The 14,892-nt window shown below is 37.1% G+C and overlaps 1 protein-coding gene across 1 annotated transcript; it reads left to right on the plus strand.

Annotated features, from left to right (window-relative positions):
* Positions 1-2,532: 2,532 nt before the first annotated feature.
* LOC104471085 (plasma membrane calcium-transporting ATPase 1-like) lies at positions 2,533-11,629 on the plus strand (the record flags this gene model as incomplete). The annotated part of the gene is made up of 10 exons (XM_010086295.1): positions 2,533-2,772; positions 3,670-3,849; positions 3,936-4,023; positions 4,221-4,327; positions 6,056-6,247; positions 6,447-6,660; positions 6,788-6,999; positions 8,857-8,964; positions 10,844-11,026; positions 11,338-11,629. Coding segments are annotated over 10 exons (1,734 nt in total), but the record flags the coding sequence as incomplete, so codon positions are not given.
* Between the last annotated feature and the right edge of the window lie 3,263 nt (positions 11,630-14,892).

The raw sequence follows: 14,892 nt of genomic DNA on the forward strand, positions 1-14,892 counted from the left end.
CCCGCCAAAAAAAGAGGTGGTCATGATTAATTTTAACTTATGAATTCTGTTCTGATATGAGTAAATGTCTATGAATTAATCTATTCACTAGTTAAACTATTATAGTTTTATGTGTGGTTGGTCAAAATGCTCACCCACCTTCCAGTTAAGTCCCAATAGCTGATATGTCTAAATTCCAGGAAGGACTTGTGCCTTTGAGAAGTGATTACTTTTAGTATCAAAAGACTCTGCAAGTTGGCGTCCAAGTTGATAATTTTAACAGAAGGTTGACTTTGGCCAATGGAGAAACTTGAGCGTTTTTAATGTGACAAAAACCAAATTGCTTCCTTATGCATCTGCCCATCTATAGAGGATTTATTAGAATGAGATTAGACTATTAGTGAGAGATTAGTAACCATTGGGACAAACCTTTAGGTGTGAAGAAGGCCGTGGTAACTCCTAACTAGGTGAGGAGGGAAGTCAAGTGTGTATGCATCATGTTCTCTAGGAACAGCAGTTGTAGTCAGTCTGGTTTTGGTTGTAAAATCAGACTATATCTAGTCTGAGTAGCACATAGTTATGTTAATCAGTTCAATTTACTTTTTTGCTTGCTATTAGCCCCTCCTAAATTGCTATCTGGGAAAGGACTAATGCACTAAAGAAAAAAGATTAAATATTCCTTCTCCTCAACTTAGTGCTGGCAAGAAAAAGTCAATCTTTAAAAGACTCTTGTTCTTTTGATATGGAGTTTAGATTAGATGTGAATTTTTTCATAGCTAGATTTTAAGCCAAGTCTCCTCAGTGAATAAGTAAGCCTATATTTGCATTACTTCTACCTTCAGAAGTATTTTGTACCTTATTATCTCATTGAGCAATTGAACTGTAGAAGTTACTAGAACTCATTCATCCCAGACTCTTCACTTGGCTTCATAACTGAGATAAGAAAATAAATAATAAGGACATTTGGCAAAGAACAAGAAAATCTAAACTGATTTGGGTATTATCAGAATAGTTGTAATTCCAAAACTATTTCAGAGTATGCATGGACTAGGAAAAAGTCTTAGCATCATAAGCCACTTTCTTTACCCACTGCCTATGCAGTGCCAGAAATTAATCTCAGAGCTTGTAACCTGGTTTGTGAGTTGTGCTGCTCATTCTTTATCGCATGTATGAACTATTCCTCAGCATTGAAAGCTTATACATGAATATTTATAAGACACAAATGAGTTGCTAATAAGTGTAGAAGAAATGCAGCAAACTTTTTCAAGCAGAGCAGTTTTATTCTTTCCTTACCATCATGTCAATTATTTGAAGTGAGTTTCAATGAAATCTTTGCATAAGGCTTATTGGCTTCCATTTAGTCGTCTTGGAACGCTTTGAATTTATCACAAGCCCTATGACTGCAGGTAACACAAGATATCCTTGGTGGTTGCTGACATTTGAATAGATAACCAAAATCAGGAAATTAGGATAGACTTCAAATTTCAGTTATGATGAATGCTACAAAGCTTTAAAGGAGCGCTTCATTTTCATTTCCTGACTGAGGTGGAAACTTTTTCTATATGTACTGCATCCGGGAACTCCCTAAACCCTTGGACTAAATACATAAATGTAAAAGTAGTCATCTTAGCAGATCTGCCAGGTCTGAACTTGATATTAATAATTTCTTACCTTTTTTTTCAGTGCCACACTAGTGCTTATTTGTAAAACAAATGCTTGTGGCATTGCTTTATGGCAAAACTTTGCTAAGGATGCAGATGAAAAATTTATTGTTCAAATATTTGGTAGTGTTATATTCATGGCATCAGTATTGGTAAGGTATGTATGCTGTCTATGAAAGCAGTGACATCTTTGGCATGAAGAAACGTAACAAAGAGCATGTGTTGAAATGTTAAAGTGTACATAGTGTTGAATCTAGTCTCTTGTACAAATATTCAAATCAGATTTAAGTATTTGTTTTTCATTGAATACTTCACATTAAGAACTCTGTGCCAGGTGCTCTCTGAATTTTCTGCACTTAGACTGGGGGCTGGAGGAGTAATGCCTTACTACTCTTACTGATAGCATTGGTTCATCATAGTACCAGAGTTCGCTTTTAGGGTAATAAGTTTAGTGCTTTCAGCTGTTCAAACACCACATGCATGTTCTGAAACATACGGTACTGCTGAGGCTTCTGTAACTGTTAACAAGGTGGGATTATTTGTTGAACTTGGAACTGGATCGACTGACTCAACTGGTGCAGACACTAGTCTTGTTTACATACAATGGAGAAATGGCTGAAAGGCAACTAATATTTGTGTCCTAAATTCATTGGACATTATTTTCATCCTGGGATGACAGGCTTAGTGAACTTTCTACAGCTAGTATGTTTTGCAGTTGGGAAGAGATTAAGTGCATATGGAGATTACCTTAGAGATGCCGCTACTGGCTTTTTGTGTGTGTGTGCGTCTAGTGAAAACAAAGCTTATGTAAACTTACTGGAGTTGACTAAAAACTCGTTCAACAGGCTGAACTTCTGGTAAAACTGTGGTAACTCTTTCAACCTTTCTTTTCAGGTGCTTCAAAATACTGAGTGCTAATGGAGAACCAAAGGTATTTAGACCTAGGGACCGTGATGATATCGTGAAAACTGTAATTGAGCCAATGGCTTCTGAAGGGCTCAGAACCATCTGCCTGGCATTCAGAGACTTCCCAGCAGGGGAACCTGAGCCAGAATGGGACAATGAAAATGATATTGTTACTGGTCTGACGTGCATTGCTGTTGTTGGGATTGAAGATCCTGTGAGACCTGAGGTAGGGTCACTGACTGAACTGCAGTGATTCTGTTACAAATTGATCTTGATGCTGTTCGTCATGCAGAGAGTGCAAGAAACTGAATTGCTATTGTATGCCCTAAGCATAATTGATAAATGAAAATTAATTTCTTGAGGGAAAGTTAATGGGGCTATAAAAGAGATTAAAACTTCTTAATGTCACTTATGCTGTGTTACTGAAGCTCTGTAAAAACTAATGACTTAAGGCGCTTACTGTGCAGGGTCTCAGTAGGTGGAATAACTTGTAATTTTTTTTACCACTTGGAATATTAGGAGTATTGTTTAGGATAATACTAGCCATTGTGCTGGTTGCCAGCTTCTCATGCAGAATAATGAGGGTTTGTCAACTGAGAACTGAAGTAAGAAGTCTGGCTTGTACCTAAGGTCTAAGGAGGGCAGTATTTCTCAGTGGTGAAAGCCTTTATGCCACGTGTAAGTGGAACTCCAGTCCAATCTGCACTAGCATTACTTCACACTAAAAGTCATGGGTGAAGTATTAGAGTGTGAGCTGTAGTTTATTCCACATAATCATAAATAAAAAGCCAGTACTTATACCTTTGAATACTACAGCCTAATATGTCATGAGGGTTTTGGTAGTAGTTTTGAATACTGCAGTATATGAAAAATTAAGGAGGAGAGGAGGGGGGCAGAGAACAGGACGTAACAAGAACAAAGCTCCTTTGCCCTAATTGCCATTTGTGTGTTTTTCAGGAAAAGAATTACAGTAAGCTACTTACTTTTTTAAAATGTTCCATAACAGTCTTGATTATAAAATAAGAGCTATCCTGGATTGAGCCAAAAACATTTCTTTTATTCATATGTCTAGATTTGTATGTACAGTGTCTGAGGCTGTGGGTTGGTTTTTTTTGGCTTACAGGTACCTGATGCAATAAAAAAGTGTCAACGTGCAGGTATAACTGTACGTATGGTCACTGGTGATAACATTAACACTGCTCGTGCTATTGCATTAAAATGTGGTATTCTGAATCCTGGTGAAGACTTCCTGTGTTTAGAGGGCAAAGACTTTAACAGGAGAATACGCAATGAAAAAGGAGAGGTAAGCATACTGATCATGTAAAGTAGATCAGCAGATATTTTAAGTCTCCTAACTGTAAAGTATAATAACCAATGCTGTTTTTGCAGATAGAGCAAGAGCGAATAGATAAAATTTGGCCAAAGCTTCGTGTTCTTGCAAGATCTTCTCCCACTGACAAACACACTCTAGTAAAAGGTAAGTAAAAACTATCTGAGCTTCTAAGTAAAGCTAGAGTATTTTTTTTCCTGTTTCTAGAATAACATCTAGGACTGAGTAGTGGGATTTTATTTTTTTTTTGGACTCTGAGGAAGACAAAACTGGGTTTCTTTGGGTTTAATCTGTACTGTGTTATCAGTGTTGAACTGTAACACCATGATATCATTTTGTTTTAGGTATAATTGACAGCACTGTCTTTGAACAGAGGCAAGTTGTAGCAGTAACTGGTGATGGTACCAATGATGGTCCAGCTCTGAAGAAAGCAGATGTTGGATTTGCTATGGTATGATTTTTTTTTTTAATCTTCATTATTTTGGAGACCTATTTTGATAAAATAGCTTATCAAATCACTTGAAGATAAAACATCCTTGCTTGTTTAATGAGCCTAATATACAACTAAGTTAAGAGTCAACATCTCTCACACTTAATACTAATTACTTTTTCTTCCTTCCTTAGTCTTACAATTTAACCATGTTTTTGTTTGATGAAAAATGTCCTTGTGGCATTTGCCACTGAATAAAATTTAAAAACTGCAGATCCCCAGTCACTTGCAGATCAAAACCTTTTTACACAAAGGCTTGTTACGAAATGTGGGAACAGAATTACTGAAGATTTCTGAAATGAGTTCTGGTCAATGTATGGCAAAATGACTTTAGGTGTTAAAAAGCATACTATGTTGACTTTCACTAAAGCTTATATGCAATATGGAATGAGCTTATTAATCTGTTTTTCATGAAATGATTCATAGGAATAGGGAGACTATAATGAGAGAGACTGCCAGTTAATGTTTAGAATGGTTTTGGAGGCTATACTAAGAGACATCTCTAGTACAACTGAAGTAAGAGCATTTTATGACAATCTAGAATCTGCATTTGTCTGGAGGGTTTCTTAGATTACTTGGCTTTCTCAAATTAAATTTTCAAACACCCTTTCAAATGGTAGCCAAACCAAGTCTTGGACAGAACCCATGAAAATGAGCTTCTCGGGGTAGAACTTCTTAGCCTAGATTTACCTTGTGTTAAGCACTAATTTATTGCAGGCTCTCAATTAAAACAAACTTGGTTTTAAGTGCTAATACTAGATAAACTAGTCTTAAGTACGTAGGATTGAGCTTTCTTCTCTCTCTTTCAAAGCACTATAGATAGATTCCTCAAGATTCCTCCTCAGTCTTAAGCTGAAAAGGTCCAGTCTGGTGCCAGTAGGTCACTTTAGTCTTTAAAAATTCATTATTAAGCATTTGAAGGAACAAAGACCACACTCTTCCTACACCACATGCACTGACTCAGATGCTAATCTTGAAGGAAAAAATGAGAAGAGGAAGAGCTTTTGTGTCATTCTCAAAGAGCATTTTTCAAAAGCATAACTTACAAATTTGACAGCTACACATGAAATGTTCTCTAGACTGTAACTGTCTTGTTTTAACAAGTATCTGGTTTCTGTTGTTGTATAGCTGCTGTAGTTGGCACTGTCAGGGGCAGATTTGTTTTCATCTTCCAATTTAAGAATGTCATATTGCATTGCAGTGTCATATGCTATGACATTGCATATTCTACCATTTAATGCCACTGCTCTTCTGCATCAGGTTTTTGATAATGTGTCTAATTCTGCTGTGTTATGAACACATGCATTGCCCTGATGCAGGAATACATATAACAAACTCCTTAGGACATAGACTAAACTGTACTACTGCACCATCTGGTGGGCTTTAACTTGAACAGGGTTCAGTGACATTTCTTTGGGAGAACCTACACAGTGTCTATGTTGTCAGCTTGATGATTTTTATTATTAATGTCTTTATTTTACAGATGACATTACCTTTTTTTGTTTACATTTTCCCATGCTTGAGTAGAACTTGAAAGTCAAACTTGATTCAGTAGAACTTTAAGTGCTCACATTAAAATAGTCCTTCAGACATTGTGCATCAAAGTGAATGCTGAGCAAGGGCATAATACCTTCTATTACGTGTCAGTGCATCCTGTTATATTTCATAGTGTTTTTCTTTTTCTACCAGGGTATTGCTGGAACAGATGTAGCTAAAGAAGCTTCTGATATTATCCTTACAGACGACAACTTCACAAGTATTGTTAAAGCAGTTATGTGGGGACGAAACGTGTATGACAGCATCTCCAAATTTCTTCAGTTCCAGCTTACTGTCAATGTAGTAGCAGTAATTGTTGCTTTTACAGGAGCATGCATAACACAAGTACGTACTGGTGGTGGATTGTTTCAGCTAATACAGGTTGAAAATGTCATGACTGATTAACTCGAATTCAAACTTTCAGTTAAATACTAGTCCAAATAAAATAATGCTCTTCAGAACATGCCCATGTTGTATGATAAATGCCTTAAATAGCTGCAATTTGATCACTTATATTGGAGGGTTTATGTATCTATCTTTATAGGATTCTCCACTTAAAGCTGTGCAGATGCTGTGGGTAAATCTCATCATGGACACATTAGCTTCTCTTGCCCTGGCAACAGAACCACCCACTGAAGCTCTTCTGTTGCGAAAGCCTTATGGTAGAAACAAACCCTTGATTTCTCGTACAATGATGAAGAACATTTTAGGTCATGCATTCTACCAGCTCGTAGTGGTCTTCACGCTCCTGTTTGCTGGTAAGAACACTGAGGCTTTACAAGGTTATTGTAAAAGTTGTATAGAGATGTGATCTTAAAACTAGTTTTTTTATTGTGTGTGTAAAGACACTAATTAAGCTGCTGACTAAATGCCTTTTATACACAGGTGAGAAAATTTTTGATATCGATAGTGGAAGAAATGCACCTCTGCACGCTCCTCCTTCAGAGCATTATACTATTGTATTTAATACATTTGTGATGATGCAGCTTTTTAATGAAATTAATGCCCGAAAAATTCATGGGGAAAGAAACGTTTTTGAAGGAATCTTTAACAACGCTATCTTCTGTTCTATTGTTCTGGGGACATTTGTTGTGCAGGTAAGTAACTTCTTGGGGGGTGGGTGGAAAATGCACTTAGTATACTGATGTAGTTTCCCACTTTTGGAAATTCTAATCAACTACTGCCAGGCATTTAATTTCTGCAATGTGAAAATCCTTCAGTGTCAAACACACTGTAAATCACTTGGAAGTGCTGCTTGAGAGGGTTTTCAGGTAAGACCTCTTTGAAATTGGCAAAATTGGAATGTACTCATATTTACCTTTTGAATTTTCTAGACCTTCAGTTTGATCTTAGTGTCCTACTCTCATGACAAATTGTGAAGAAGTTATGTTCCCCCATAGTCAAAACTCTTCCTCATAATATCTGCCTGTGCATATGAATGAGAGCCCATTTAATTATTAAAAAGTGACAACTTTTCATATCTTCTTGATAAGGACATAAATAAGCTCTAGAAACTTAAGTATCAGTTTTTATCTTCCTGATGGAGAAATTGGTTATCTGTATAGATGCTGCTGGTTTAGGTGTTGTTTTGATGTGAAAAACACTGATGTCTAGGGACCTTCTGTCAGTGCATCTAGGCTGATATGTAGAAGCTCGTTAGTTAACTCAATATATACTAACAAATTAAATTATCTGAAATTGATTGGGTTAGCACATTGGTGTTGAGAAACACAAAGTCAAAAATTAATCTAAAGAAAGTAATTTAGAAGAAATAGTTTCACCTTCTGAATGGCCTTACTTTTAATTCATCAGAAGAAGTAACCAACAAGTAGGTATACTACTTTTTTTCAGAACTCCTTTTCATTTTGACTTAAGATATAACCCACACCTTAAGCTTCTCCTTAGACTTGAGAGTCCATGAAGCTGACCATATTCATAGCAGTTCAAGCAATGCAAATGTATGCACTTCGGCTTCATGTAAACTTAGTTCACTTGTTCTCCCAGGTTTAGGTTTCTTTAGATGACACCTCTTCAGAAGCTACTCTTATTTTTAGGGTTGCATATTCATCAGACTGACTGTTATTGTGCAACAAAGCCAAATATGTAGAAATTACCCCTGGCTGCAACTGTGTTCCCTTTATAAACTTGGTGGAGTAAATGCCCTCCCAAATAAGTAACTCCTGAGTTGTCGTCTAAGTGTTTTATTCTGTGTTAATAAAAGAAAATGCTGTTGGGCTTTTCAGCTGTCAAGTGTCCTAGTTAATGGTCAATACTGTCTCCTTTTCACACCTGTCCCGCTACTTGAATTGTTGATTCTCCAGGGCAGACTTTCATGCATATAATTCCTATGCAGAGGGATACCTTGCTCATTAGGGCCTGTACGGGTTGCTGTAATAGGTAAGTCAGTAGGAGCTTATTTAATTTAGCTTTTGAGATCTTTGCCCACTCCCCCCAAGACTTACTACATAACATGTCACACCATGATGACATTTAACACTGGGATACATAGTAATATTTTGTTGAATTATTTCTTAAATGTTTCATGTCTTGTGAATCTACGCCTTGTGTTATTAGAAGTTTATTGATCAACTTGGTTCTGAGATAAGTGTTCATATAATAAATATTGACTGTAAATTTGTAGCATTGAACACCTGCCATAAATGTGAAATGAAGGGGAAAAACTGCAAGCACAAAGAAGTAGCCAACAGGTTTTTGTGAGTGTAACATTTGAAGAATAACTAAGTGGATAGTTCTTGAAATACTGAAAAGCAGGAGAAAAGATGGCTTAGGTTTGGAAACCTGCTCAAACTGCCAAGACGGTGAAAGTGTATGCTTAATAAGATGGGAAATCCTGTGTTGTAATGCAGAGTTGTCTGTAGTGATCTTGAAGCATTAGTGAATTTTGTAGTAATAAGTCACTAACACGTGTTGTTTAATAATGTTGCTCTTCACAGATAATTATTGTGCAGTTTGGTGGGAAGCCTTTCAGTTGCTCAGAACTCTCTATTGAACAGTGGCTGTGGTCCATTTTCCTGGGCATGGGAACACTACTCTGGGGCCAGGTAAACTAGCTCTTTCAAAATGCCAAATATTTACTTGCATTAGAATGCTTTCCATGGAAAATACAAATACACTGTCTTAAGCATTCAGATCTTTCAAGTGGACTACATGAATATATAGAGATTAACAGTAAATGCTGCTTAAAATTGACTAGTTCAATAGCTAGAAAGTCCTTAGCCGGATATTCCTTACTCTGACTTAGTCAGTTACTTACATTTTGTAACTAGATGCTATTGCTGATTTATGTTTAGTAACTTTTAACTAAAAGCAGCTGTAGTTTCCTTTTTAATATGAAATTGTATCTTTAGCCAGATAAGTACTAGAAGAAGCTCCGTGAGAATACAGATGCAATGAACATGTTAATGTTGAAATATATTTAACTTAGTCTTGAATGGTTTTCTTGAAAAATCAGAATTGTTAAACTTGCTAGTATTTTCTTGATTTAAAATTCCTGGAATAGCAAGAAATGCAGCAAAACTAAAACCAGCTTTCTCTTTAATCTTCATTTGCATAATTATGAAATAATGGGAAAGTTCTTCCACCTGTTAAGCTATGTCATTTTGATATTTTTTTTTCCCCACTTAGGGTTTCATTACTATTGCATACACAACAGTGCTTGTAAGCAGCAAGCTTATTTACATGAAACTTTAGAGCTATGGAGTTTTCCATTATTTAATGACATAGTTGTCTAAACTTTTCATACCACATCAGGAGTTTTCCATTACAGTTTCTTTCCTTCCATTTTGTAAAGGACACTTCAGGTCTCAGTATAAAATTGATAGGGTGAATTTTAGTTGTAAATACATACACAGACAAATATTCTAAAAATGGGTATAAGCTTTTTAATAAAGTTATCTGGAAAATTAATTATTTAAAAAAAATCACATAGAGTCACTCTGAGGTTTAAAAGTAGCCTAGAAGAGAATTGATATGGCTTGAAATACCTTTGACCCAAAGTGTCTTGCAAGGGCAAAGCTTCCATGCTGCTCTAGCATCTCATTAAAGTCAAAGAGCTTTTGACTTTCTGAGAAACTAACTGTGATCAGGGAGCATTCCTAGTAGCAATGTTGGCATGGAGGCCTATTTATCTTGCTTTTGGAGCAGTCTTTTTCCTCTGCAGCTGCTGAAATGGTCTTCCAGGCTTGTGATGATCAAGGAAAGCAGTCTTGGAACTGATTTGGATCTACTAGATGGGACGTATCAAAAGACGGCTCCCCTTAACTACATAGTTCACCAGAATAGCCCTGAAGGTGGGGATGAAAAGGAAAGCTGGAACAGCCATGTGTAGCTTTTGTTCAGCTTAAGACAGATGAACTAGTGTACACCAAGTAGCAAAGTAACGGTTTGGGATAAGGATTTTTGGAAACATTGCTCGCCTTGCAAATGGATTGATACCTTCCAGGTCACAAAAGAATGTATATCTGTTCTGTGTTTCTGAATTAAATGTGCCTACTTTAATTAAATTATGTAGTTCTCACTTGAGGTAGCACATGCTTATCAAACTGACGGAGCTCTGAAAGCTCTAGATACAAGCACAATCTACAGAATTAATGGCTCTTATAGCTTCAGTACTGCTCCTTCCTGGTATAGTCAAGTGATGTTCAAGTGGAATTCTTTGTCCCTAGTAAGGATGTTTTGTTTTCTAGGTTTATAGTCCAAGCTTAATTTCACACCTCAGTTGAGGTAGTAAGGATATTCACAGCCTTGCAGCTGTTCACCTCAAGTGATCGCTCTACATTAATGCACTCATCCCATTTGCATAATTTATTTTTTTCAACTTTGTTAATTGTATGCAGGATGTTATGTTAAGCCTTAAGTCTGGTATTGCATTTATTATTAAAAAAAAAAAAATCCTGATTCCTATTTTTCATTCACCGTTAGTTGATTTCAACAATTCCAACCAGCCGCCTGAAATTCCTTAAAGAAGCTGGTCACGGAACACAAAAGGAAGAGATTCCTGAAGAAGAACTAGCAGAAGATGTAGAGGAGATCGATCACGCGGAAAGAGAATTGCGTCGTGGTCAGATCTTGTGGTTTAGGGGCCTAAACAGGATACAAACTCAGGTATGGTCTTGAAAAAGGTAGGATGCAGTGGGTATTATGAGGGAAATCTCTCCATCTCCAGTGCTTTGACTAAGGTGGCAGTTCTAACTGGTGTGACTGAGACTGTCAAAAGAGGGGGTATGGATGGAAGTGTAATCCTTCAGGGTTCTCTGTTTTCTTCAGCTCTAAATGCAACTCTTGCCTGTGTATCTGCTCTATAAAAAAAAGTGCCTTTTTTCTTTACTTTTTGTGTGTTATAGATGGGATGGTCCTTTCTCTTGTTCTCTCTCTCTCTTGCTGAGCAATCTGTCACAATCTCTGATTCCTTGCAGATGGATGTAGTGAATGCTTTCCAGAGTGGAAGTACCATTCAGGGGGCTTTAAGGCGGCAACCCTCCATCGCCAGCCAGCACCATGATGTAACAAATATTTCTACCCCTACACATGTAGTGTTTTCCTCTACTACTGCTTCTACTACTGTGGGGTGTGAGTGTGTGTTCCTAAAGTGCATGAAATTAACATTTCCTAATTCACGTACCTAACGTTTCTCATTTTCTCCTTAGTACTTAAAATCATCCTTCAGGCTTTTATAGAGCTCTTCCACAAAGTGGAGTCCTCAAGACTCTTTTTTTCTTAGAGGGCTGAGAACAGGTGGAACAGTTTCAACAAAAGACTTTAATATGAAAGCTGTGAGCCTGCACATCCTGTGCCTTCATCCATTTGTGTACAGGGGGACGTTTAAGATAAAATGGGAAAACTGTTGTAAATTTTCGAGTATATGCCTCTTAAGCTGACTTACATTCAATAAGTGAATTCAGTGTATAATCATGGACCCAGGGCAACAAAAATAGATGTCTTGCACTGCAGCACAAATGATACTTTTAAGGTAAACAAGCTGATGGAAAAGCAAATGGTATGTTAAAAATATGAATGTAGTTAGAACACGGAACACTAAATGCATTTTCTTTGTAGCATGTAAGGAACTTCTGAATCTCCGCTTTTTTTGGATCTTTTTTACTGTATAACACGACTTTCTCAACATCAGCATTCAGGTGGCAAAACAAGGCTTCTGAAATGTGTACAAGTCAGAAGAAACATTTAATTAGCTGATACAAGAAGGAAAAAAGGGCTTAAGCATTGAATGGTGAAACTTTCAAATCTGAAGGGTTTTTTTCTTCTCCAGGTTCTTCTGGCAGCAGTTCATAAGCCATAAGTGAAAGTAAAGTTTTTGTCTCACCTTAATTCTGCCTTCTTTATATTGTGCTCTAAGTGGCTTTTCAGTTTCAGCCTTCCTCTCTGTAGAGGCTAGAGATTTACTCACGTTTGTAGGCTTAAACTCTGGAGCCTGAAAATGCGTAACAGTTGTAGTTGAATACTGATAGCTCATATCTATTGTTGAGAGAGTTTTCCATCTTAATTATATATTACATGTTTAACTTCCTTCTCTAAGTTCCTTGAGACTGGTTAAATATATATATATTTTTTAAAATAACTCTGAGAGGGCTTCTTTTCCCCCCTGCTTTTTAAACTTTCAGATTACCAAATGGATGAAGACCCTTAATTTCAGGAGCTGTCTTAAATTAAACATTCTCTTCTGGGTTTTTTCTTTGTTTTTTGAGGTGTTTTTTTTTGCTTGGACAGAATTCCTGTGTGAGTTTGCACAAGTATTTACCTCTGTACTGTACTTGTTCTCCATTGGCAAGACAGGTATTTCCCTACCTTGCAGTACTATTGAAAAGCACAGCTCACAAATTTGCATGCATCAAGAACATGAAATGAAAAGTAGATTTAACAGTAAAGATGCACAGGATTGCATCTCCTAGTTAAAATGCTAATTAGTAACCTGTATCCCTAACTACACTCAAGAAGATTAATTAGACATTCAGAATTCTCTAGAGAGCAACTTCATGCCATGCTGCCATTTGAGCAGAATCTAATGGGCACTGCAGCATCTCATTGCATCAACATGCAGATAGGGAGCTACAACCGCAGAGAACTAGGTTTTGATCCTCACTAAGTAGTACAGCCTTCTGCTACAGCCTCCAGGAGAACAACTTTTGATAACTATTATGTATTAATGGGAAGCAGATGTGTTATTTCATTGTGTCTCTCTTTCAGAGCTGTTTGTTGGAAAACAGTTCAGCTGTTCCTATGAGGTGAGGTTGCAACTCTTAAGCAACCATCTCGCTAGGAGGATTTGGAGTGCTTACTGCATTCCTTGCTATTCTGGTACTAATATGAGGAAGGCCTGATGACAGTATAAATTATGCAAAACAAATTGTCTTGTTTGCTCCTCACTTATGCAATTTATTTATAGTTACCTCTCTCATCTAATTATCTTGAATAGTTGAAAATAAAGCCTTCAAAACACTAGATTTTTCCTTTTAAAGTATAACTTAAAATGCTGGTAATCTGATTTCTGCCCTCATGTCTCGACTCTTTGAGGATCCTGGGTTCATAGGAGTGTCTAGACCACTTGTTTAGTATGCATTCTGCAATGGGAATCAAGCCTTTATTGTGGGTATGCTTATATTCCTATGATAATTACAGCTGTTCTGTTAAGCCAAAAATTGTTTTCTATTGCTGCTTATGTTCTAACTCACCATCTGTAAGCAATGAAAAAACAGTCCCACAAGGCAGTCATATTTCATTTTGCCACATAAATCAGTGGCACAGTGGGATGCAACATGCCAAATAAAGGCACTGTAAGCTTTCAGTCTGGCATTGTCACCACAGATTTTCTTGGTAAGTGCCAAGACAGTTTATGCAGCTCGCTGGACTTCTTTAAAGCTCATGTAACACACCAACTCCTTAACAGCATGCTCAGTTTTTCCATATGATGAACAGTAAAGTACTAGCTGCTGTTGTAAGCTTTTACTTCTCAGGCAAATTCACACTATTCCGTGTCCTCCTTTTTATTAGCAGTTACGTCCTCCCCATTGCATGAGTGCCCCACCTCTATTGTTTCCATAGTTAATGGGTCTCAGCTGAGTACCTGTAGTATAAAAATGTGGACTTGATAGCTTTTGAGTAAAATTCTTTGTGCAGCTGCTCTGAGGGTGGGTAGTGGTGGGGAAACAACACTGTTTTCAGAGGTCAAAGAACATGGTCAGGACCTAAGACTTCATCATGTGCAGTGATTCTGTGGTAACAAATCTGATAGCACATTGCTGTTGGGGGGCCCTTCTCTGTGTTTACAGTGAGGTTGTTTAGTGTGTCTTAGCTGAAGTCAATGCTCTTGATCTGCTTGACCTTCCAGCTTAATTTCTTCACCTGGAAGTCACTTTATTCTTACTGTCAAGGAACTCTACAGAAGCACTAGTCACTATGTACTTCCCAGCTTAAAATAAGTAATCTTGGATGTGCTAAAAAACCTTTTAAAATTGGATTTACTGTTTTGTAACAGTAAGTTCTTGTTTACTACCAAGTTGCCCTGCTTCTTGCTATACAACAGGAGCTTTGGGATTGAAACTCTGCTTTGCTGGAGACTTACTCAGGTTACTTAAAGTAGAGATGTTGAGAATTGAACAGGGTGCTAACAGAAGGTGGAAACTGTATCTTGACGAAAGTGGTGGACAAAAGGGGTCACTGACTTCTGCCTAACCTTGCTTGTTTTATCAGTTCAAGAATGAATCCTGAATTCCTGTAGTTTCGTTAAGGAAACGTGTGGGTTGTGGGAGGAGAAGCGGGGTGTGGGTAGGTGGTTTCATCATTCAAATTACATTTTGAAAAAGTTAAATTCAAGTCAACTGGGACATGCACAATTTGCAAAATGAAGATGTACTTTATTCTATCTAATTTAATTCAGAAACATTTATTAATCCTCTAAATTTAGCTTTCTGATTTGAAAAATGTTAGTTAAAATCATAGAATCATTAAGGTTGGAA

Source organism: Pterocles gutturalis, unplaced genomic scaffold, assembly GCF_000699245.1.
Source record: "Pterocles gutturalis isolate BGI_N339 unplaced genomic scaffold, ASM69924v1 C12368619, whole genome shotgun sequence".
NCBI lineage: Eukaryota > Metazoa > Chordata > Aves > Pterocliformes > Pteroclidae > Pterocles > Pterocles gutturalis.